At 43.3% G+C, this 23,568-nt stretch overlaps 1 protein-coding gene across 4 annotated transcripts in view; it reads right to left on the reverse strand.

The window, feature by feature from the left end:
- Nucleotides 1–4,007: 4,007 nt before the first annotated feature.
- Nucleotides 4,008–23,568, reverse strand: part of LOC308110786 (transcription factor COE3) — a 146,471-nt gene continuing 126,910 nt past the window's right edge. For 2 of the 4 annotated variants that reach the window (XM_080465355.1, XM_080465356.1), the window contains exons 12-16: nucleotides 15,336–15,401; nucleotides 15,083–15,257; nucleotides 11,214–11,399; nucleotides 6,032–6,121; nucleotides 4,008–5,056 (exon numbers count right to left, since the gene is read on the reverse strand). In XM_080465355.1, coding sequence (XP_080321481.1) covers nucleotides 5,025–5,056; nucleotides 6,032–6,121; nucleotides 11,214–11,399; nucleotides 15,083–15,257; nucleotides 15,336–15,401 — 549 coding nt within the window. In that variant the 3' untranslated portion in view covers nucleotides 4,008–5,024. The remainder of the gene's footprint in view (nucleotides 5,057–6,031; nucleotides 6,122–11,213; nucleotides 11,400–15,082; nucleotides 15,258–15,335; nucleotides 15,402–23,568) is intronic. The other 2 variants (XM_080465358.1, XM_080465357.1) reach the window with 1 other exon arrangement.

Genomic DNA, 23,568 nt, shown 5'->3' on the forward strand with positions numbered 1-23,568 from the left:
AAGGTGTTTACGTCATTTTTGAGCGAAGGAAACCCTGGTGGCACGTCGCCATGTTCACACTATGAATGAGTGAAAAAGAGTTTCACGTCTTCTCTGGATTACTTTGCTGTTTTGTTTTTAGATTTTTTTTTTTTTAATTCTTTCAGGTTGTTTTTGTTCTCACGTCTAACTAACAGGCACGGCTGTCCAAAGTCATATCCATATATGCTGAGTTTGTTCTTTTTTCTGAATTACAGTAGTAATCTTGTTATTTGAGCATCAACAAGCACGTAACGAGTCGAAGCTTCAAGCCAAATGTAATCTTTATTAGACTGTTTCTGTACAAAAAGCACTGGATCACAGGAAAAAAAAAACAAAAAAAAACAAAAGACATGCATCTATTTACAGCATGGCCAGAGACAGAAAAAAGAAAGAGCGGGGGGGGTGGCCCCCTCGTTTGTATTCTAAAGACATTAATTAAACATTGTGCTTTGATATACTTTGATGATATATTTCATATTTCACAAAGATGCAGTGCCTCTGCCCTCGTTCACATTGAAGTAAAACATCAAGAAAAGTATAGTTTTCAGTTTCAGAACCAGGACGGTGAGAAGCAAACTTTCTACAACTGTGAGAAAAAAAAAAGAAAAACAAAGAAGAGACAAGAAAAACCAGCAAGCCGTGAGAGGAGACGGACTCGGTTCGGTCCGAGGCTCGGAGCCTCCGGTTCACTGCTTCAACTCAACAAATGGCTTTTTGGACTCGATGTTCGCCCACGAGACACGGCGGTGAGTCCACAGTGCGTTTGCATAACGTGAAAAAAGTTCTAGTCCGTCCAGACGTCAGATTCCCGCTTCAATGGAGATTTATGTTTTCTGTGAAATGATGCAAAAAGCTTCAAACTGAAACCCAACGAGAGAAAACTGAAGACGTTTAGCACAATTTGACACCTTAATTCAAAATTCTTCATTTTAGATTTTGAGATAAAGTGAATAAAGTTTCAGAATTTATCAATTGTAAATATGGAAATGTTAATTGGCAAAGATATTTTTTTTTTTGCAAGTATTTTGATTTTGTAAACATTTGTAATTTTGAGACTTTTTGTATTTTTCTGAGTTTCAAATTCTGTTGTTCTTCTCAATTTTGTGTCTGTGAGCAGAGCTTTTCAGAAATGAGACGTAAAGCTTAATTCTAACCGTTTAAAAAAGACAAACTGAAACCTCGAAGACGGAATCTTGCAATTATTGGACGTCTTTAGTAAATATAAAGTTGAAATTCATGTTGAAAGGTTTTGTAAGTGTCATCATTTAAATAAATTTTACTTCATTAAACTATCAAAAAAAACTGTTAATCTTTTGTTTAATTCACACAGAATATGTTGTAGTACCTTGTTAAGCCATTTGGGGGCACTGTTGAACATCTCGACCACAGCACAGACCCGGATAACTTTTCGAATGTTGATATTTCAAGATTGGATTGATTATCCAGGAGAAGCTAGAATACATCAAAACTAGCTCACGTAAAAATATCTAAAGATCGTCAATGTTGGCTAAGTTCTGATGTTGTCGGGGATTCTGCTCTAATAAACAACCACAGAGATAATTTATCTTTTTGGGTTCACGCAAAACTTTCTGATCAAATGAACACGCCGGAAATTGTTCTGACATTTTTGAATGACAAAATAAAAAATAAGCCTTTATGTTTAATTGAGCTTGTTCTTTAAATCTTACGATAGCCTGGTAGCTGAATTCCAATACCGATCTTTAAGACTCAAGGTTCAAGCAACTCCAAATAAACTCCTAAAATCTTCAGGGAGAAGTTTTGAAATCGAAAGATAAGAAATTTACGAAATACAAAAGATCGCAACAGTTATTTTTTTAGTAATCCGAGTTTTCTGTGTGTTTTTAGGGAATTTGAAATATAAAACATTTTGGAACTGTGGAAAGTAGCTTCTGGATCAAAAGTCATAAATAGTAATATCTGAATCTTAATAGCCTCTTAGCTGAATGCTAATTTAGTTCCTTATTAATCTGGAGCGTTTGTCTGTTATCAGGGAATCACACGGACCAAAAACAAAATACTAATTTACGAGAAGCTTGATAAACAAACTAAATCCTAAATGTCTGCAGAACTAAAAAGGTTTGTGTTGCTGTGGTCAGTCGTAAGGCATCAAACTTGACTGATTTCCAGGTTTGCTGGAGGACGAGTGGCGTTACAGAACTGGAGCACAGTTGCATATAAGGAAACGATCCAGATTGTGTGCGACGACGAGAACAGCACCATCAACAACAACACCGACATTGATGGAAGAAGTTTCCCTTGAGATTGGTGACCCAATAAACAAAACCAAAAAATAAAACTGAACTCTTCAAATGGTTTTTAAAATCTGCTGCCTGTTTTTTTTTTTTTTTTTTTTAAATCATTCTCACCAAAAAACACAAAGACAAGGGTTGGGTCGCATATTAAGATGGATAAAATATCGTCTTCTAAACACTGAAACTGAAACATAAAGAGCGGTGGAGTATTATAAGTTTCTGAAATATAAAAAAATTTCACATGACAAGGATTCGCGCCGCCTCCCGACGGCAGAAAAACAAATCTGTGCATATCGTCTAGCTTTCATCTTTTTTTTTTCTTCCCACTTTTAGCTTTTTTCTTTTTTTTGTTAAGATGCATTGCTCTTTATTAAGTGCCCCAACGAAGAAGAAGAAGAAGAAAAAAAAAAATAGTGCATTAAGAAATAACCATGATTATACATTTCACAATAATACACAAAGGACGAGAAGAACCAGGGGGAAACACAAATGATGCTGTTTACAAAAAGTTAAATATCGTATCGGAAAAGCATTATTTTTTTTTTTATACAAAAAGTGATGAAAGCGTCGTTTTTACGTCCTGCTTTCAAAAACTGGTGACCACGTCATGATGGGTTGGGTTTGTTTTTTTTTTTTGTTTGTTTTTGTTTTTACAAAAAAAGGGTTAATTCCTCTCACTTGTTCACTCTTTTTACAATATCTAAAAGGTATTAAGACATCAAATGTGTTTACATATATATTTGAGACTATCATTCAGGCCTAAATCACAAAAGGAACTCCCCAAAACATACTTTATAAATACATAGAAAAGAAGCACAATCAGAAGAATAACAAGAAAAATCTGGTACCTAAATGTGATTAAAACTGCTGCAAGCCTCTTCCTTGGTGAGATCTGAGCTGACGCGCCCGTCGACTTGGACTTTGAATGAGAAACGGTCGAAATCAAAGAAAACACACCAAAAAAAAAAAAAAAAAAAAATAACCCCGACGAGGCGTTAACGTGTTGCTGCTCGGCAGGTCGCTTCCGTCTTTCTTTACCGCGTTTCCTCCTTTCCAGAGACACGGACGTTAAAAGCTATGGTACAGGAAGGAAAGCGCCGTCTTTTAAGGACTCCGGTCCTCGGGTAGCCGTGGGGGACATTTGGGGGATTTTTCATTTGGAAATTTGTCAAATCTGGGAACCGTCTGACGGTTTCCCCCAAAATTTGGAAGGAAAACAAACCAGAACAACAAAAAAAAAAAAAAAAAAAAAAGTAAGAAAAGTTTGTTTCCTCCTCGTTTTCTGGACTCAGTCCGACTCGGATCCACCGAGAGCTTCTGATCCAGCGAGAGAACCGAGCGGATCCGTCGCTGGAGAACCTTGCCGGGTGAGACTCGGAGCAAACCGGCGGAAAAAAAATAAAGTCGTTCGTTGTAACGATGAAAACAAAAACAGCATGAAGAGAGAGGAGAGCCAGGCGGGCGCTCCCGCTGGACGAGCCTCCGTTCTGCCTCACAGTGGTTCAGACTGAGCCGAGACTCTCCGATCTCCAGACTCCTGAAGTCAAACTGACCGTCGTTCTCTTTCATCTCGGCTCCTCGATGCCGCTCGCGCTCCCCGACCGCCGTCGCCGCCGCCGCCGCCGCCGCCGTCGACCTGCAGCCGCCGCAGACGCTTCACGCTGAACAAACGATCAAATCGGTTGGGTTTTTTTTTTTTTTGTTGTTGTTTTTGGGGCCCGATTACGGAAAGTCCAGAAGAAAAACGTGTGACGAGACACTTGGAGGTTCTAGAAACATCTCCAGGACATGTTTCTGTAAGACGGACCTTCGGTGGTCGGGCTGGGATTTCGTTTTGACGAGATGTTTCATCCTTCGTAGCGTCGAGTGAAACGCGTTGTGCTTCAGATGAGGCGTCTGATGAGACGTCTCATCAGATCTGCTCAGACTTTTAGTGGAAATAATTTGTTTTGACAATTTTTCAACATTTAATGTTTCTTTCCACATTTGGTCCTTTGCAGTTTAGACGTTTCATCTCACGACGTATTTTGTGCTTCACTCAGATGTTTGAATAATTCAGAAGCTTCTGTTTTGATGTTTTTAGTGACAAAACACTTGAACGGATGTTTTACTGACGAACGTGTCTGATCGTCTGACTTCTTCTTTCATCAGACGAGATTCAGATCTGGTCGGACATTTCAAATTAAAGGTTTTCGTCTGATGAGACGCTTCAATGTGACTCGTCATTTTATGTTTCCCGTCTCATGACTTCAAGAATTCCGTCTGTTATTGGGGAAACGACCGTCCGATCAGACGGCTCGTGTTTGGCTGACGTCAGCGCGCAGAGATCTGGTTGGAGGCTTCAGTCGTTTGTGCTTTTGTTTCCTGGTTTCTGAGACTTCCTGCCGCAGACACATCCGACAACACATTTCCTGTTTCGTCGACATTAAACAAGACGTTTTGCCACGTTTAACATTTAACAACACGGGTCGGCCTCGTGACGTCTCACACAACATCTCCCGCTTTACTGAAGTCTGACGCGAAGCATCGGAATTTCTGACTTCCTCTTCGGCGGCGTCGGTGGCGGCTGCCGGGGCGAAGCGGCGCCGGAGGCTCGTCGGGGCGCAGCGGTGCATTGTGGGCCGGTCGTTCGGTTGGTGGATCTGGGGGATGATGGGGAGGATTTTTCTCTTATGGCGCTTCAGTTTGGGGATTCGGGGGGGTCTGACGGTGTCGGGCTGAGGCTCCTCCTCACATGGGCGGCACGATGAGACCTGCCATGGCTGAAACACAACAGGCAGAGTTTACCTTCAGGGAAACGGCCACACATTCTGAAGGATCAGCTTCAGGCCAAACGCTTCCCACCGGACAGGGACACTGATGATCCCAATGTGTTTTCAGGTTTTTGGTTGAATCTTTAAACTGAAGAAGTCTGTTCCAGTCGCTTTGGCCAACCAGACTCGAGATTAAGACTAAGATTAAGAGACGCTTGATGTTCACGACAGGAGAGTAGAAATATGAGAAAGGCTTTTCTCATCCTCGTAAAAAGAAACTACACTAAGAGCTGCTGCCAGATTTTTTTGGCTCATTGAAAAACATTTTTTTAGGCATTTTGGTGATCAAGTCGAAGTTTTTGTTCTTGGAAAAAAAAAAAACTTTAATAAACTGCGCATTTTAGCAATTTCACACATTTAAGATTAAAATATTTTTTTCGGACTTTCTGTAAGATGAGATATTGAAACTCGTCACCAAATACAATCAACACGATTTCCAATCAGTAAAGATTTTTTCATCGGTTTCTCCTGAAAGCTGAAAGAGAAATCTACTATTAATCCCTTAAACGCTGCATTCAGACAAAGTGACAAGCTTCAGAGTTGAAGTAATGTTGGTGATGTGAAACATAATGAAAAACATTCATATCATTTGTCGATTAAACTTATTTTACCAATTTGGAGCAACAAGACGCCATTTAACTACCAAGCGGGCAGAAATGATTTATTAAATCTTATAAATGAAAGAGATTTAGTCACGAGTCCGAGGACCAGACCAGATCAATTCTCCTAAAGCAAGTTATGGATCAACTTTGACCTTCTGAAAGCACAGAAAGCTTCGTCATCATCATCTTCATTGTCATCACAGAGACATTGTGGACGTCCGGCTGAGCGTCCAGTTTGGACGGCGTGGGGACGGGGGTGCTGACAGGCGGGAGGAGGAGGAGGAAGAGGAGGAGGAGGAGGAGAGGGGAGTGGGATGCTCACCCTGAAGGTTGCTGCCATTGGTGGTGGTGCAGGTGGGGGGCGGGGAGGTCTGTGGCCGCACGACAGGGGCGAAGGCGCTCTTCTGTTTGACTGCAGAAACCATATGGACAGGAGAGAATGAATAAGGGCCTATGGGAGCAGAGGAAGAAGAGGAAGAGGAGGGAGGGAGGGAGAAGGTGGTGATTAGGAGGAGGAGGACGTCCTACATGGCGGCATCAAGCAGGCACACGAGGGGGTGAGTGACCTGACCAGGATGAGGTGGTGAATCATGCGGGAGGAAGTGGGGGGGGATGAAGAGGAGGAGGATGAGGAGGAGGAGGAGGAGGAATGGGTCCCTGCCTCAGATTGGGCCGAGTTCTAGAGGAACAAACATGCTGACGTCTGGCAAAAGTTGATCCATAACTTGAAGGACTTTTAAACCAACCAACCTGATCCAACCTGAGAGCAGCGGCGTCCACACACACACTGCAGGGGTGTGTGTGTGTGTGTGTGTGTGTGTGTGTGTGTGTGTGTGTGTGTGTGCGTGTGTGTGTGATCACATGAAGTAACCCGATTCTTCACCAATAAGCCGTCACTCCATCTCCTCGTGTTTAGTTTGTCTCCACCGGTTTCTACCGTCGGTTCATCGACACAAGAAGCAGTTCAACACTTTCAGAATCTCCGTCAGTCGGAGGCGACGACACATTCAGACCTCCACCAACACCAACCGACCAATGACTTTGTGTTCATGACAGAGCTGCAGTCTGGAGGATTAGCCTCGCCGAGCTTCGCCTGAATGATGGAAACTGAGTAAAACTGCTGGCGTGGATAAATCACACTGGTGTTACACAGTAAAATATTATTTAATATGAACACACACAGAAATGTAAATTCTCAGTCGGTGCTCATGAACTTTGAGTTGCTAAACTTTTTGAAGCTTGATCCTGCAAATGAGTCATTTCCTGTCTGCAGATAAACTTCAGACTAAATGAGGGTTTTTATCATACAAGCAGCGTCTTTGGTGGCTGAACCAGCCAATCAAGGCCCCTTCCATCTTTAAAGCATCATAAATACATAAATACTGACTTTAAACTTATTCTTTTATTTTGAAATATAGGTAAACAGATAAACGGCGTCTCCTGAAGATTATTTACCATGACTGGAAAAACTCCAGGAAAGATGAAATTTGCCTCCAAAGACCAATTTTCAAACTCTGTATTGAACCTTATGACTGATTAAATTAAAACTTTATATATGAATTACTTTTACATTATCTCGCATACTAAGTTCCAGTTTTGACCTCAATCCTTCAAGTATTGAAAAGTCAATGTGTACCGACCAGATGGGAGTAAATTCAAAATAAAAGTAAAGTAATCTGCGCAACGAGGAAGTTAAAGGATATATTGTTGTGAATTAAGATAACAGCAACGGTGTGAAGGGGTAGGATTAAATAAGTACGTCTTCTTCCTACTCCTTCTCATGCATGTAAAAGACACGGGCGCATATAGTGTGGCTCCTTTAATATTGTTTACGTAATTGGATGTTCTGTTGTTGTTGTTTGTTTGTCTACATGTTCGAAATCAAAACTTCAAATAAAAACAAATACAATAAAAATAAAATGTGATGAATCCAATAATTGGTTAAATAAATACAGAGTGACTCTGTTGAGCCGAGACTAAGTCATCCAGACTCTTTTCTAGTGAAGCTGCTCAAAGTTTAGAGTTGGAAGAACTAGAGTTCTCTCCTGTCGCCGTGAGTACGAATATATCTCATTACAAGTCTCTCTCTCTCTCTCTCTCTCTCTCTCTCTCTGTCTCGCTCTCTCTTGCTGTGTCTCTCTCTCTCTGTCTCTCTCTCTTTCTGTCTCTCTCTCTCTCTCTGTCTCTCTCTCTCTCTGTCTCTCTCTGTCTCTCTCTCTCTGTCTCTCTGTCTCTCTCTCTCTCGCTGTGTCTCTCGCTGTGTCTCTCTCTCTCTCTGTCTCCTCTGTCTCTCTCTGTCTCTCTCTCTGTCTCTCTCTCTCTCGCTGTGTCTCTCTCTCTGTCTCTCTCTCTCTCGCTGTGTCTCTCTCTCTGTCTCTCTCTCTCTCGCTGTGTCTCTCTCTCTCTGTCTCTCTCTCTCTCTCTCTCTCTCTCTCTCTCTCTGTCTCTCTCGCTGTGTCTCGCTCTCTGTCTCTCTCTCTCTCTCTCTGTGTCTCTCTCTCTGTCTCTCTCTCTCTGTGTGTCTCTCTCTCTCTCTCTGTCTCTCTCTCTCTCGCTGTGTCTCTCTCTCTCTGTCTCTCTCTCTCTCTCTCTCTCTCTGTCTCTCTCGCTGTGTCTCTCTCTCTCTCTCTGTCTCTCTCTCTCTCGCTGTGTCTCTCTCTCTCTGTCTCTCTCTCTCTCTCTCTCTCTCTGTCTCTCTCGCTGTGTCTCTCTCTCTCTCTCTCTCTCTCTCTCTCTCTCTCTCTGTGTCTCTGTCTCTCTCTCTCTCTCTCTCTAGTGATACAAAACTGAAATGAATTGGCCGTTTTGCTTCACGGTTCCTTCTCATCTGTGTATCATGTTCACGTAGAGAGAGAGCGAGAGCGAGAGTGAGAGTGAGCGAGTGAGAGAGCAAGAGAGTAAGAGAGTGAGAGAGCAAAAGAGCGAGAGAGTGAGAGAGCAAGCAAGAGAGTGAGAGTGAGTGTGAGTGAGCGAGAGACTGAGAGAGCAAGAGAGCGAGAGCGAGAGAGTAAGAGAGCAAAAGAGCGAGAGAGTGAGATAGAGTAAGAGTGAGAACGAGAGAGTGAGAGAGCGAAAGAGCGAGAGAGTAAAAGAGCGAGAGTGAGAGATAGCGAGAGCGAGAGTGAGAGTAAGAGAGCAAAAGAGTGAGAGAGCGATGGAGTAAGAGAGTGAGAACGAGAGAGTGAGATAGCGAAAGAGCGAGAGTGAGAGAGAGAGAGTGAGTTGAGAGTCCACTGTGTGGTTCTAAAGCGAAGCTAAACCGAGCCGATCGAGAAATGTCCCTCCCGTCCCGTGGAGAGTCGCTGGTGGACGTGGACGTGGTCGTGGACGTGGTCGTGGACGTGGACCTGCTCGTGTCGCCGCTCGCTGACGGGGGGAGGAACGTGGCGCCGCTCCTTCAGGAGCCGGCGGCGTTTATGGAGCGCAGTGTGTCAGTAAACGATTCAAGGACGGCGTCTGAAAATGGAACCGTAAAATGAAACGGCAGGAATGTAAATGTGATTTATCGCTTCACGCCAGCGACGATCAGTGTGTCCTGGATCGCTGCTTCTTCTGCTCATGTTTCCTCCTTCTTGGCTCCTTCGCCGTTGTTTTTGGTTTTTTTTTTGTCTCTCCAGCTGATATTAATGGATTCGGCCCAAAGCGTGAATGCATGAAGGATGCGGTGAGGATGTTAGTGGGGTTAGTCGAGGAGAGGGGGGGGGGGTGAGGGGGGGGGCAGGGGGACAGTCGGAGGAGGTGAACAATGCGTGGCGGTGTTCACACACACACACACACACACACACACACACACACACACACACACACACACACACACACACACACACACACACACACACACACACACACACACACACCGTCGGGAAGCCGTAGCTCAGCCAGGCGAGATGTGAGCCCACCTTTTGTTTTGCTCGCCAGGGACGACAACATCACCTGGCACGGAGACGCAGTTTGGGCTCGCTACCTTCTAAACGAGTCTCGCTGAGACTCGCCGAGCTCTTTGATACACAAGCCAAAACAATGGAGCGCTCCCCGCGGGCGAGTTTTAGACTTTACCGGTCTCCAAAACACACCTGCGCCTTCCAAAGCTGCAGCTCCGACTCCAGGCGTGTTAATCAGAGCCGAGCGAGAAGCTTCAGCAGCAACAACAACAACAACAACAACAACAACCACGACACAGACGACTGTGAGCGCCGTGAAAAACGCCGGCTGGCCTCCTGCAGCAGAGACGCTTCACTTCTACTCACACTCATTACTGCATCGCCGCCTTCAGTCCCACATCGGCTCTAGTTCTCCGTTTGCACTCCGACGTTGTCATCGATACCGCTAACGCTTCATTGTCGGCTGTTTCGGCGCCTGATTCTCTCGTGTTTGTCTGCCGCATTAAAACTTCACTGAGATCGATACGACTTCGTTTTCACCAAACAATTGGTCCTCGTAGAGCTCATCAGTTCAGATAGGCAGTGTGCGCCAAGCTCCGGCGGATCCTTGAAGTCGGGTTTGATATTCAAGGTTTCACAACGTCTTGAGTCGCAGGAGTAGACGTCTTCAATTTAAAGCTTTATTGATGATTCAACAAGCACATTAACAATTTTTACTTTTTAATTATTTCATGTAATTTTGTCAGTTTCTCGTCACTAAAACTAAAAACAAGAGTGATTACAGACGTTATCGTGGCTCCTGCGCCTGTTGCGTTTGGATTCTCGGTAAAGTTTTGGTTAATTGAGGATTAGAGAAACGAGTTCAGGGTCACAGTATCACTTTACCTCTCTTACGTTCTGCTTTACTGCGTGTGGATCAGCAGCGACGCTCTATAGCAGAATACTTCCAATCTTTTCTCTCGCTGCCATGGAACAACCAATAATGTAGTAATTTAGGCTTTTTTTCAATAAATCACAGCAAATAATGTAATAATTGATTCTGTGGCTATAATAGCCTTTTGGAGTTTTGTCCACTTGTGAAACATGGGATGTTCCTCATATTCATTTATTGAGGATAGAAAGTCAGCAACACTCTCTCAATCATGGCTGGATTTAAAAAAAGTATTTTACTTTTCTATTACTTTATTGCCAAATTATGCCATTTTTAGTTATATTACATTATAAGCAGTTTGTTATTAGCTTCATTGCATTATTGGCAGTTATTATATTATTACTATATTGGGTTCTTGGCAGTTATTATGTTATCGGTTGTGAAAGGGATTTTACCTACATCCTCTGATTTGCTCAAACGCTCCACGGAAACCAAGCGCTGGTGAAAACAAGCCTCCGGTCACTGATATACAAGGTTGGAGTCCTAAAAATAAAAAAAAGTGCTGTTCCAGTGTCTCATTCTGGTTCTTTGACGTCTAATTTCAACACAGATTTCTGTCGGTTTGTTCCAGAGAATAACTTTTCACTCCCCCCTGGTGTCAGAGATGATCCCTGCTGCTGACCGCCTCTCAGGTGGATGAGGTTCGTTTGGTTTCTGTCTTCTTACAGGACCTGATTTGGAAAGGCACTCACTTGCGTAAGCAGAGTTGGCGGTGGAGCCGTTGAGGAAGCTGGGGGATCCCGGTACGCCCAGGTTGGTCATCCCTGCCGCCCCGTATCCGTTCATGGTGGACGTGATGGTGTTGTAGTTGGACTGCTGAGGCGTGGAGCTTGGCACGTAGCCGCGAGGAGACACGCTGTTCGAGTTACGGGAGTAACCTGAAGGTGGGAAAACATTTGTCCACATCAGTAAGACATTTGTGGCATACATTCAGGAACATCACCCACACGCTCTACAGCAGAGGATGTAAATCTGGTGCGTACATCAAGTCTGACTCATTTCATTGAAATCTCCTGTTTGACAAAGACTGAAACTTCTAATGAGAATAAATCAGTAAATGATTGCATTTTTACATGTAATTTCAGTGACACGTTAAAGTACAGTATTGTGCAGTTTTATTGAAAAGGTATCTCAATATAAACTCAGATTCAGTTTCATGTGTTTCAGTAACGTGACGATGATTTGTGAGTTCTCTGTTCGTTCCTGCAGGTTCTCCATGTTTCCTGTGAAGCTCTCTGACCTCCTCGCTGTGACCTGAGCAGTGACAGGTCGTCTCTCCCTCATCTCTCACCTTGCTGCAGTGCTGCTCTCACCCCCCCCCCCCCCCCCCCCCCCCCCCCCCCCCTCCCCCACACCACCAGTTCCCCCCAGTGCAGATTGACCCTGGTCAAGGATGCATTGAATACCAATGCTGCCGGCAGCACTCGCTGCGACCTTTGACCCCCTCCTGAGGCTCTGGGTTTCCCACCGACCTCGGGCAGAGCTCGCCGAGCAGAGCCAGCGGAGTGCCAAGTAGCACATTAAATACCCCCCCCCCCCCCCCCCCCCCCCCCCCACCCCCTCCCCCTTCTCCACTTCCTGATTCGGGCCAGTTCCCAGCAGGAGGCTGATGGAGGTCTGCCCAGGGACGAGGAGGAGGACGAGGAGGACGAAGAGGAGGGCCGGCGATGGGAAACACGTGTGGAGGAGAACAGTGGAGGGAGCGGTTGAGATGAATGGAAGGAGTGTTCTTTAAAGGAGACGGGGTGAAGCGTTCAGCGGTGTTTGTTTTGGTGCACGTCGGCTCATTGCCCATCCTCAGAGTTCCCTACCAGTCCCAGAACCCCCCCCCCACACACACACACACACACACACACACACACACACACACACACACACCCCACACCCGTCCACACCCATCCCAGCGTGGGAAGCAGAAGACACCATGTGGCCTTCAGACTTACAGTTTAGTGTTTTAGTGTAATCTTGTCTTGTTTTTGTGTATTTGAATTTGTTTGTTTGGTTTTGAGTGCTGATTTGTTCATTCTTGTCCAAAAAATGTATCTAATTTCAGGGATTTTTTTCCTAGTATTTCCTTTGTATACTGTATATTTAAGTGAATGTGTCTTTCACTGACTTCTGTTCTGTATATATTTTTTGTGTGTCAAAGCTGCGAAGAAATGCAGCTTTTGGACTCTTCAATAATCGTAATAGTGCACAAAATTACAAGGTGCAAAAGTCAAACATGAGAAAGACTCGTCCAGTTATTTCTGCTGTGGTGATTGAAACGATACGAAATGAAACGATAGTTAAAATAAACAGAGGTGCATCTCCACAATTGAATATAGTACTGAAAAGTGTTTTATTATATTTCTATACTCAGACAAACTAAAATGTTTCATTTTAATTCAATTATGGCTTCTGGGATAATGTAATAAAAAACATCTATTTCATCTCCCCCCAAAAAAAATATTTAAAAGAAAATTGTTGTTTTTACAAAAACACAAAAATTAAAAAAGGGTTGAAGTATTTCAATTAATGTGAAATAAAGCTGAAATCATAATTTTCTATTTGAACTGAAGGATGGAATAAATGAGGAGCTTGATTGTATTTACACTTCTTGTGATGCACCTGTATGTGTGAGCACAGGTTGAATTTTGGTGTGAAGTTTGGAACATTGAACCATCAGAAGCTGGTTTTGTCTTCAAGTATTAAACTATGAGAGAACTGAGGAGGAGGAGAAACTCTTAATCCTGCAGAAAGACGAGTCCACACTGCTCTGAATTAGTGCCGTAAATTACCCGTCTGCTTGGCCTGATCAGCCCTGTGCTCGGGAGCCGCTGTTTTTATTAATGTTTTAATCACGGCGGATAATTGCGAGGGGCGCGCAGAGCTGTTTCATACTTCCTCACAGCAGGGGGCGGTGATGGAGGCGATGGGGGGGGGGATCCTCCGAGGAACATTTCCAACCAGAGAGCTCCCGAACTCTCCAAGTTATGAATTTGGAGCCTCGGTTCCCATGACCTCACGGATTCCTGAAAGGTGTTCGCTGCCGGGCCGATGGGGAAAGCAGACGAGGGTTCGGGGCGGAGAAGGAAGGGGTGGGGGAGGGGAGAGGGGGGAGGGGTGTCCGGGGAGTGAAAGCAGCTCGAACTGCCTCCTGTCCACGCATGTTCACAAGCTGTTGGCTGCACGTTTTCCTGAGTGTCTGTGACAGAAGCAGCAGCGAGTGCTGAAAGGAAACTCGGAGTAGGACAAACCTCATCTTAGCTCCACGGACCGTTACGACCACGTCACCCTGCACTTCACTCTGACTCCGTCCTTTAGATACTCACCAGCTAACGACCAACTCAATAAACCCGCATCGTCTGGATTGATAATGTACGTCACTTTCATGTACAGAAATAATATTTTAGAGGCATACATCGCACAGGGAAGACTTACATTTTAACCAACAGACTCAGGTCCAACTTTGTGTTTTTGTTGAGTTTGTTGGCGATATTAATTAAAGTGGATCTAATTTTATCTTATAATACACAAGTTTGACATAATTATTACTTTTTCCACCAATTTTATGGTACTGGCACACTATTGAAACACTAGTTCCCTGAAAATACGTGGAGGACAAACTTCAAATACGTGTCCTCATTTTGTGTGTGGAGAACCGTGCCCCGGTCCTCACTTCGTAGTATGTACAAGAATGACACACACAAAGACATTCAGGTGCAGACAAAAGCTCAGCTCGGTCACACACTGCAATAAATATGAATCTATCCACCTTTAAAACACTTCCAGTCACATGCTCCCGGAGGTGTTTGAAAGTACAAACTGAAGTCTGCTTCAGGAAATGTATTCTCTCAAAGTATTCACGAGCAGTATGGGGAATAACACGTTATAAAAGTAATGCATTACTGAACCACCACTACTTAACTCTACTAATCCATTACTTATGGAAAATGAATTGACTTTACTACATTCTGAAGGATTCTACTGAGCTGGTGCCTTAAATTATAACAACTGACTTAATTCTACAGGAAACGACCAGAACAATGAGTCCAGAAGTCTGGAAGACTCTACCGGACCACATGTCAGTCTGATAAACTAAACTTAAAGTGACACTTCAGAAGTGTAACGTGATTTTCTAGATTTCTTCAGAAGTCATATGCACTGGACTCTATTGTACTCTATTGTGAGGAAATCTACTTAGTTCGTCTGCGTTTTCGTTGTGTTTGGTGAGTCACGGCGCCCCTACAGGCCTGACATATGTACTACATGCCCTGAAGCCTCGTGTTGAGTCGTGTTCGTGGAATTTTTGGGGGGGGAGAACTCCGGGGAGAAAAAAGATGGTTTCTACTGTGTTCTAATGAACTCTACCCTGGGAGGCTGCTGGTCTCACACACACACACAGATATACATACATACATATGTCAGATATAGTGACTGCGTAAACTACTGAACTCCACTAAACTTCTGAACCCACATGGACTGTATGCAAATGTTCTGTCTGACTCCGAGGAGGTGAAGCTGCTCTGGACTCTCCTGCAGTGCAGGGGGAGGTCAGTGTCGGGAGTTGAGCTCTCACCCTGGTCGGCCTGCGAGGCCTCGGAGATGTTGACGGCCAGCTGACTGCTGAACGAGTTCACTCCCATCATTCCCGAGTGAGCGGCGGAGCCGGTGAGCGACGGCAGCTGGTTGTGACTGCGGGGGACGCTGTAGAGCGCCTCGGTGAGGTCTGCCGCTCGCTTCAGGATGATCTCCTGCAACAAACGCAGAGGAGAGGCGTCTCAGTGTCTGGCCCACGTCTCTCTCTGGGTCCCTGAGGCGACCGGCCTCACCTGGTTGTTGTGTGGCATCCCGTACAGAGCCTCCACCAGGTCCGCCGCCCGCTTCAACAGCACCTCCTGAGGAGACACACGGAGGTCAGTACAGCAGGAAGTCGACTGAACACACCTGGAAACACTGACAGGACCTGAAAACGGCGTCCACGTGGTCCGACACAGTTTTCACACACACACCAGCGCTGTCTTGTATTAGTAACCCACCAAACTCCACCCGGCTGTTCAACTCCAACTATAAACATCAATATCAACTATAACAATATAAACCACATTCAGAGGGCCTCTGCTGTGTTTCCATCGCTGTGAATCAAACTACGACGGCAACGTCACGCCGGTAAACGGAAAGCAGAAGGAGAACAAGACAAAGATGAAGAAGAAGAAGACTTTTCCCCATCAGTCCATGGGAGAGGAAACCTCTGATCCAAACACAGTGAGTTGCCATGACGACAAAGGCTGAAAACAATAACAATGTAATGAACAAACACAAAACAAAGGACGGAAAGATGTTTGTGTAATTATTTAAGAACAAGAAAGAAAGAGAGCGAGAGAGAGAGAAGGAAAGAAAACGAGAATGAAATTAAAGGAAAGTTGTTCATTTAAAATGTATTAAATGAAGGGATGAACCGTGATGAGAGGAAGAAGATGGAAGAGAAGGAGAGAAGTGAACAATAAGGAAAAGAAAAGGAGAATAAATGCACAGTAGAAACAGGATGTTTAAATAAATTAGGCGAACGAGATCAGATAGAGAGGAGGAGGAGGAGGAGGAAGAGGATGAGAGGGAAGGGGAGGACGAGGAGCAGGAGGATGATGATGATGAAGATGAGGTGTTCAGTCCCAGAGGAGCAGCAGTGGGGAGGTGGAGTCCTCTGCTGGAGCTCCCTGAGGTATTACAGCAGCAGAAACAGAGAAATCAACACCAGTGTAACTGACCACAAGGATAAAAAACAAGGAGGAGGAGGAGGAGGAGGAGGAGGAGGAGGAGGAGGAGGAAGAGGAGGAGCAATGGTTGTTGTTGTTTTCCGTTCTCTACTTTTATGATCTCATGTCTGATACACGTCTATCATTATGTATTTTGTAATTTACCAATCTATAAATCACATGTATTATTATTATTATTATTATTATTAGTAGTAGTAGTAGTAGTAGTAGTAGTAGTAGTAGTTGTAGTAGTAGTAGTAGTAGTAGTACAGATGCACAATAAGTGCCCACATCATCTAATTCATTTTATTATTAAATCTTGGTCAATGTTGCCAACAGCAATAAATTAATTCACTGTGCATTTATATATTACTATTTATAGCACTCAAACTGTAAACAACAATTATTGTTATATTGTTACCATTATTATGTTTGCTAAAATGAATAATAGATGCATGTTAATGAGGCTGAATCAGATAATTTTCTATTTTTGTATTAATTTAAATATATTTTATTCATGAGTCCGGTTGGACACAATATTAGTGTTTTTATTATAAGATTGTGCTTCGTGCTGTCGTAACTTTAAACTGTGACGTGTTATGAATGAAGTTGTTCTGGTTCTGAAACAGACAGACTGACTGGTACCTGCATCAGTGAGACAATCAGGAAGAGTTTACCATAGTAGGATTATTAAAAAAAAACATATTCAGTTTTATCTTACACATTTAAAAAAAAAAAACGTTGAAACGTTCACCTTTAAGTCGACCTACTTTTCTTTTGATTTGTTTCTATTTACTGGCTCACACGTGGGTCTTTGTCTTAGTAGGAGGAAAAAAAAAGGTATTTCCATATAATAAACTTCAATAACTAAAATGTTTTCCTGAATTAATGAAGTTGTTTAATTTGACCTGAGGACACACTGTTTTTCCTACTATGAGAAAGACACAATCGTCTTTATCTCACTGGTTCATGTCTTGCGAGGAGGAATTTAGGCCGACTTCAAGACTTTAATGAAATATATGTGATAATCAATGAAAATCATCATGAGCTCTGGGTACTGCTAAAAAAAATATAGAAATATAAATAAGTAAACACAAGAAAGTGAATGTAGTAATAACTAAAGTTTTTCTTCATGTGAATCGAATTGAACCCAATCAACGGTCGGCTTTGCTTCTTTTCCTACTATGGCAAAGACACGACCATCTGTCAATGTGAGGTTGTTTTTAGTAGAAAAATAAAGCGATGATACAGGATGTCAACACGTGACAGAAACTTTTGGGATATTTTTAACTTTTACAGTACCGAGAGCTGCTCGGCGAGGCTGCCGAGGCTCAAATCTCATCCGGGGATAGTAAAAAGTGTGTGAAATAAAAGCTGTGGGGTTTCCTTGCTGCGCTGCTTATTAATGTGAAACTGACCCTGAACTGTGTCTTTGAACTGGGAACATTAGAGATTCAGCTGCAGACGTTCTCTCGGCTGTCAGAGCAAATCAAATCTGCGTCTCTGCAGAGATTACCGAGGATTTCTACTCCGGGTTCCGCTGCTTTCCTCATTTTCGTTTTTTTTTTTTAAGTTAAAGAAGAATAAATGCTTGAGAGTGACTGCGAGCAGTCCCAGCGTTCCCCCCCCCCCCACCCCGATGATTGCAGCATCGCCCGGCAGCTGGCAGCGAGCCGGCCTCCCGACACACTCGGATCTCAGTTTCCCACGACAGGAACGCCGACCTCGGAGGCGCCGGTCCAACGCCCTGAGAGCTGGAAGGCCCCACACGACCGACGGACCCTGAACGCACCGTCTACTTTCTGTCACACTACACGCAGTAACAAGTAAAAACACAGTTTGTCACCTTAAAACACGTTCTTGGTTTAAAAACTGCTGGAAATGTTTCTACAACAGTTCCTGGAGTTTCAACTCAAGTTACAAGTAAAACTACCGATGTTAAGAAAAGATAAAAATATTTGAGTATGAGGTAGAAAACATTTATTTTATTATTAAACATTTTATTGTCAATGAAATACAAATAATGGAAAAAATGATCTACTTGGTGACTTTAAGAAGTCACATAAGTTTAGGAAAGTCTCAAAATATCATAATTATCAAAATACTAAAAATATATATTTAATTAGAAAAATAATAATTACATTGCTCACGTGTCCACAATCTAAAGTAGTAAAATACTCATTAAACGATGATAATTCTACTTAAAAAAAAAAACAGCTTCCTTCAGTAAAGTTTTTATTCTATCAGCTACATTCTAACTGCATTTAATTAAGAATATAAATCATAAAAAAATTGTAAAAGAAAACAAATTGGGTCATAAATCAGGATTTTAATGTTTAAAATGACTAAAAACTCAGTTTTAATAGACCTATGTGTACTAGATTGCAGTTTTGTATCTCGAAAATGTGTTTTTTTTCCAGACATGTAAAACTGAGCAAGACGTTTTCGTCTGATTGTTCCTAAAGGACGAGTCTGATGAAGGAATCGAACCGACATGAAACCGGAAAAATTTAAAACACAAACATTTTCTACGTTAAATTAAAAGATGGAAAAGTTTAGACTGAGTTCAGCTTCTCTTACTACAATTAGCTTTTTACAAAAACTACATGTCTTCAAGTGTGTGTGTGTGTGTGTGTGTGTGTGTGTGTGTGTGTGTGTGTGTGTGTGTGTGTGTGTGTGTGTGTGTGTGTGTGTGTGTGTGTGTGTGTGTGTGTGTGCGTGCTCAGGCTTCATTAATCTCCATTAGAAAACAGAAGTTAGTTAATGTCTCCTTCGCTCTGCTGCAGCAGCGAGACACACGAGGCAGCAGCTGCCTGTCTCTCTCTCTCTCTCTCTCTCTCTCTCTCTCTCTCTCTCTCTCTCTCTCTCTCTCTCTCTCTCTCTCTCACACACACACCCACCCACCCACCCACCCACACACACACACACACACACACACAAGCTAAAGTCTTCACATTTTTGTGAACTGTTTCCAGGTGTGTGTTGCGCGTGTGTGTGTGTGTGTGTGTGTGTGTGTGTGTGTGTGTGTGTGTGTGTGTGTGTGTGTGTGTGTGTGTGTGTGTGTGTGTGTGTGTGTGTGTCCTTCTATTTTCATTAGTTTCTGACAGACACAACAGCCTTCTCAAATTAATGACGCCTCAGAGGCCTCAGTGTTGCTGCTCAGTGTGTGTGTGTGTGTGTGTGTGTGTGTGTGTGTGTGTGTGTGTGTGTGTGTGTGTGTGTGTGTGTGTGTGTGTGTGTGTGTGTGTAACAAAGACGGAGTGTGGTGGAGGAGGATCAGCTGGAGCTCCACCCTCCTGTCCAATATTTCCATCCAGTCGTAAACTTTCACCCATTTTGTAATAACGCCTATGTTAGCATTAGCATTAGCATCAGCAATAGCATTATCTGAAGCCTTTCACCAAACGAGCCAGAAGGACATGTGAAGTAACGTGTTACTGAAAAAAACGTTTCTATTGTCAGCAACGGATTCGCTAATAGTAGAATTAAGCTAATGAAGTTTCGCTACGTTTGTCATTGGAGCTGCAGCGTCTTTCTGTTCAGCTAACAGCCGTTACCTTTAGCATTAGCCAAAGAGTTTGTCTGAGTGGTTACTAATTCAATAAACTCCCGACTGCTGCATTAAAGCAACATCAGCAATATTCTCTATCCACAGTCGCTGTGATTAGCATTAGCGTGCTATAAATAGCAGTTAGCTTTATTGCTAAGAGCCGTCGGCACGTTGGGAGTTTAGCTCAGCGTTTTGGTTTCTGATTCTTCTTCTTGACTTTAGTTCATAAGGAGGAGGAGGAGGAAGAGGAGCAGGAGGAGGAGGAAGAAGAGGAGCAGGAGGAGGAGGAAGAGGAGCAGCAGGAGGAGGAGGAGGAGGAGGAGGAAGAAGAGGAGCAGGAGGAGGAGGAGGGGAGGAGAGAAGAGGATGATGGGAGGAGGGGAGGAGGAGGAGAGAGGAGGAGGATGAAGAGGAGCAGGAGGAGGAGGAAGAGGAGCAGCAGGAGGAGGAGGGGAGGAGAGAGGAGGAGGAGGAAGAGGAGCAGGAGGAGGAGAGAGGAGCAGGAGGGGAGGAGAGAGGAGGAGGAGGAGGAGCAGGAGGAGGAGGGGGGAGGGGAGGGGGAGAGAGGAGGAGGAGGAGGGGAGGAGGAGGAGGAGGAGGGGAGGGGGATGAGAGAGGAGGAGGAGAGGAGGGGAGGAGAAGGAGGAAAAGGAGCAGGAGGAGGAGGAAGAGGAGCAGCAGGAGGAGGAGGAGGAGGAGGAGGAGGGGAGGGGGAGGAGGAAGGCTGCTGGCAGTCGGAGTGCTGAAAGGCACCGATCAATGCAGTAATGCACTACTCCCATTCATCATCATCATCATCATCATCATCATCATCATCAGCATCAGCATCATCATCATCATCTGCGGAATGTCGGCAGCCAATAAGCTGCTGTGAGTTTTACTATAATTAAAAAGTTACGATTCAAATCATTGGAAAACTAAATTAAACAAAAAAACAAAATAAAAGATCTCTCTGTATTTTCACAATCAAAGTTTCCACAAAGTAGATTGGAATATTGCTGGAAGTATTCTGAGATTATCATTTATAGAAAGAAGATATTTGAAAATCTTGATTGTTTAAAAATCCAATTTTGAATAAAAAATAAATATTATAATGAAAATATTTATTTTTTTAAATTAGCCACATACACACGAGCTGAAATATTTCCTGAAGCTCTTTCATAGTGTGAAACAAACATGTGATGAAGGTCTGATATACTATACTTATATTATACTTATACTATATTTATATATCATTTCTCAAATCGGTCCATGTTTTAGACGTGATGATTTTCACTTTATCTGGTGAGTAATAGAATAATTAAATTATATGAAATGTTTGTATGATTGATCAGGAAACAGTCAATCAGGTACATGAACTACACGTTCTGTGTGTTTTTCTACTTCACTTGGTTCCAACAATTCTTTCTTTCCAGCATCTTTTAGCTTCACTGAAGTTTTCACACATCAGAGTTTCTCCTGCTTCTCTGCTTTGCTGTGGTCGTTATCACTCCCTCCACCACTCCCTCCACCAGAGGGCGCCACCGAGCTCCTGCTCCCACTCGTTTCACTGAGGTACGTACAGGAAGAGGAAAGAAGTAAAATCCTCCAGTTATTTATCTTCTCAAGCTAAAAACTGTAAATCCAGGATTCTTCTTTTTTTTTTTTTGCAACGAGACAAAAGTGAAGCGACGTGACACACACACACACACACACACACACACACACACACACACACACACACACACACACACACACACACACACACACACAGTCTGAGGGGATCCTCCTCCTCCTCTTCCTCCTCCTCCTCTTCCTCCTCCTGGATGTTGAGCTGATTAAACCCACTGAGAGCCTTTTTTCTCTCCACCTGAAAACTCCCCGGAGCTCCTGTGTGTGTGCTGTGTGTGTGTGTGTGTGTGTGTGTGTGTGTGTGTGTGTGTGTGTGTGTGTGTGTGTGTGTGTGTGTGTGTGTGTGTGTGTGTGTGTGTGTGTGAAGCCGCCCCTTCATCGTTTTTGACGGGAGTTTTTTTCTCTTTTGATCAGAATTTCCACCTTGTGGATGAGAGGTTGTGACAGACTCCCACAAATCAAACTTATTGAGCAGCAACAACTGAAAAAATTAAAAATAAATATATAAACTAATAATTGTTATTATTATTATTAGTAGTATTTTGTTTTCATTCATCATTCTATTAGTCTTGTTCTGTTCATCATAACTTCTTTCTTTTTCCGTCTTTATTATTGTTTTGTTTTGGTCATTCTGGACATCATGTATTTTACTATGTAAAATACATCCACCCCCATATTGTGTACATATGTGTACATGTCCACACTTATAGGCACCGTGTGCATATTTTTTCTATTATATTGTATTTTTACCTGCTTTTTTTTTTAGTTCCTGCTATGTGTGCTTCTTTCTCTGTACTATCCTGTTGTACCACTACAAATTTCTCCACATGCGAGATAAATAAAGGGATATCTTATCTTATATCTTATATCTTATTTTGATCTTCTGTAATAATGTTTTAATCATTTCTGGTCATTTCTGTCACTATTAAGTTTATTTTTTAATCTTCATACGATCGTTTTGCTTCCGTCTCTTTGTTTTTCCACCTCTTGGTGAATCTTTGGTCTCTCTGGTTTTTATTCTTTTCATGGTTGATTTACCTTAAAGTGTTTTCTGTCACGCTGTTTGAGCCTCTGATTTAATTTGTTTAAGTTTCGACAGAAATTATTTATTTATTTATTTATTGTTTAATTCCTGGTCGTTTTTGTTTATTGGAGATTTTAACCACATTAAATTCTCTTTTTTTGTTTTTGTTTGTTTGATGACCTGCTGTTGTTTTTGTCATATTAAAGCTGTTTTCTGGTTCATTCTTGTGTCTTTCAGGTTATTTTCATTCCCTATTTGGTCCGTTCTCTCTGAAGCCGTCGATCTTAAAGTTAATTACAATATTTGTCAGTAATGAAGTTACTTTCTGTATTTTTATAACGCTTCCTGTCGTTTCTTTGTTGATACACGCGTTGGACTATTTACTGTTTCTCGGGGCTCTTTCAGTCTCTTTGAAACATTTTTGGATCTTTGAAGCCGCTTCTTGTTCATGCGCAGTCTAATCTGGTGGATTTTAATTTGGGATTCTTTCCTTCATTGGATCCATGGTTTGTTTAGTCGGCGGCTCTCTGGCCTGTTTTCCTCACGGTTCAGCTGGAGAAAAGCTTTTAAAGACTTTAGAAGAGGTCGTTTCCAGCAGTTCGTGTTGATCAGTACGGAGGAGTTCTGTCGTGTGAAACCAGCTTCACCACGACGTCGCTCTTTGTTCCTTTTATCAACACGGTTGATCTCAGTGCTTCTCGCTCTCCAACCTTAAAAACTGTGAAAAAGAGAAAATCCTCTGCCGCCCTCGCCCTTCTTCTGTCCATCTCTTGACATATTCCTCCTTTTTCTCCCCCTTTGCCCCCCCCCCCCCCCATTTTCTTCCATTGGTTTCTAGGGGCTTAATTACGGGGGGCCGGCTCTGTGGTTGAGGAGGTGCGAGGCGAACAGGGATCAGCGTGACCCTGGAGGAGAAGCCATCAGACAGCGGCCTTAACAATGATAAATCACCCAGAGCAGAGCTACAGATACAGCCGCCGCCCTGCTGATCTCTATAAAATATGGATGGACCTGCAGGAGGAGGAGGAGGAGGAGCAGGAGGAGGAAGAGGAGGAGGAGGAGGAGGAGCAGGAGGCCACATCGCCGCGGATCTGTAGATTAGCGGTTATCAGGCGCGGAGCCATTCT

The sequence above is a fragment of the Lipophrys pholis genome (assembly GCF_963383615.2).
Source record: "Lipophrys pholis genome assembly, chromosome: 6".
Taxonomy (NCBI): Eukaryota; Metazoa; Chordata; class Actinopteri; order Blenniiformes; family Blenniidae; genus Lipophrys; species Lipophrys pholis.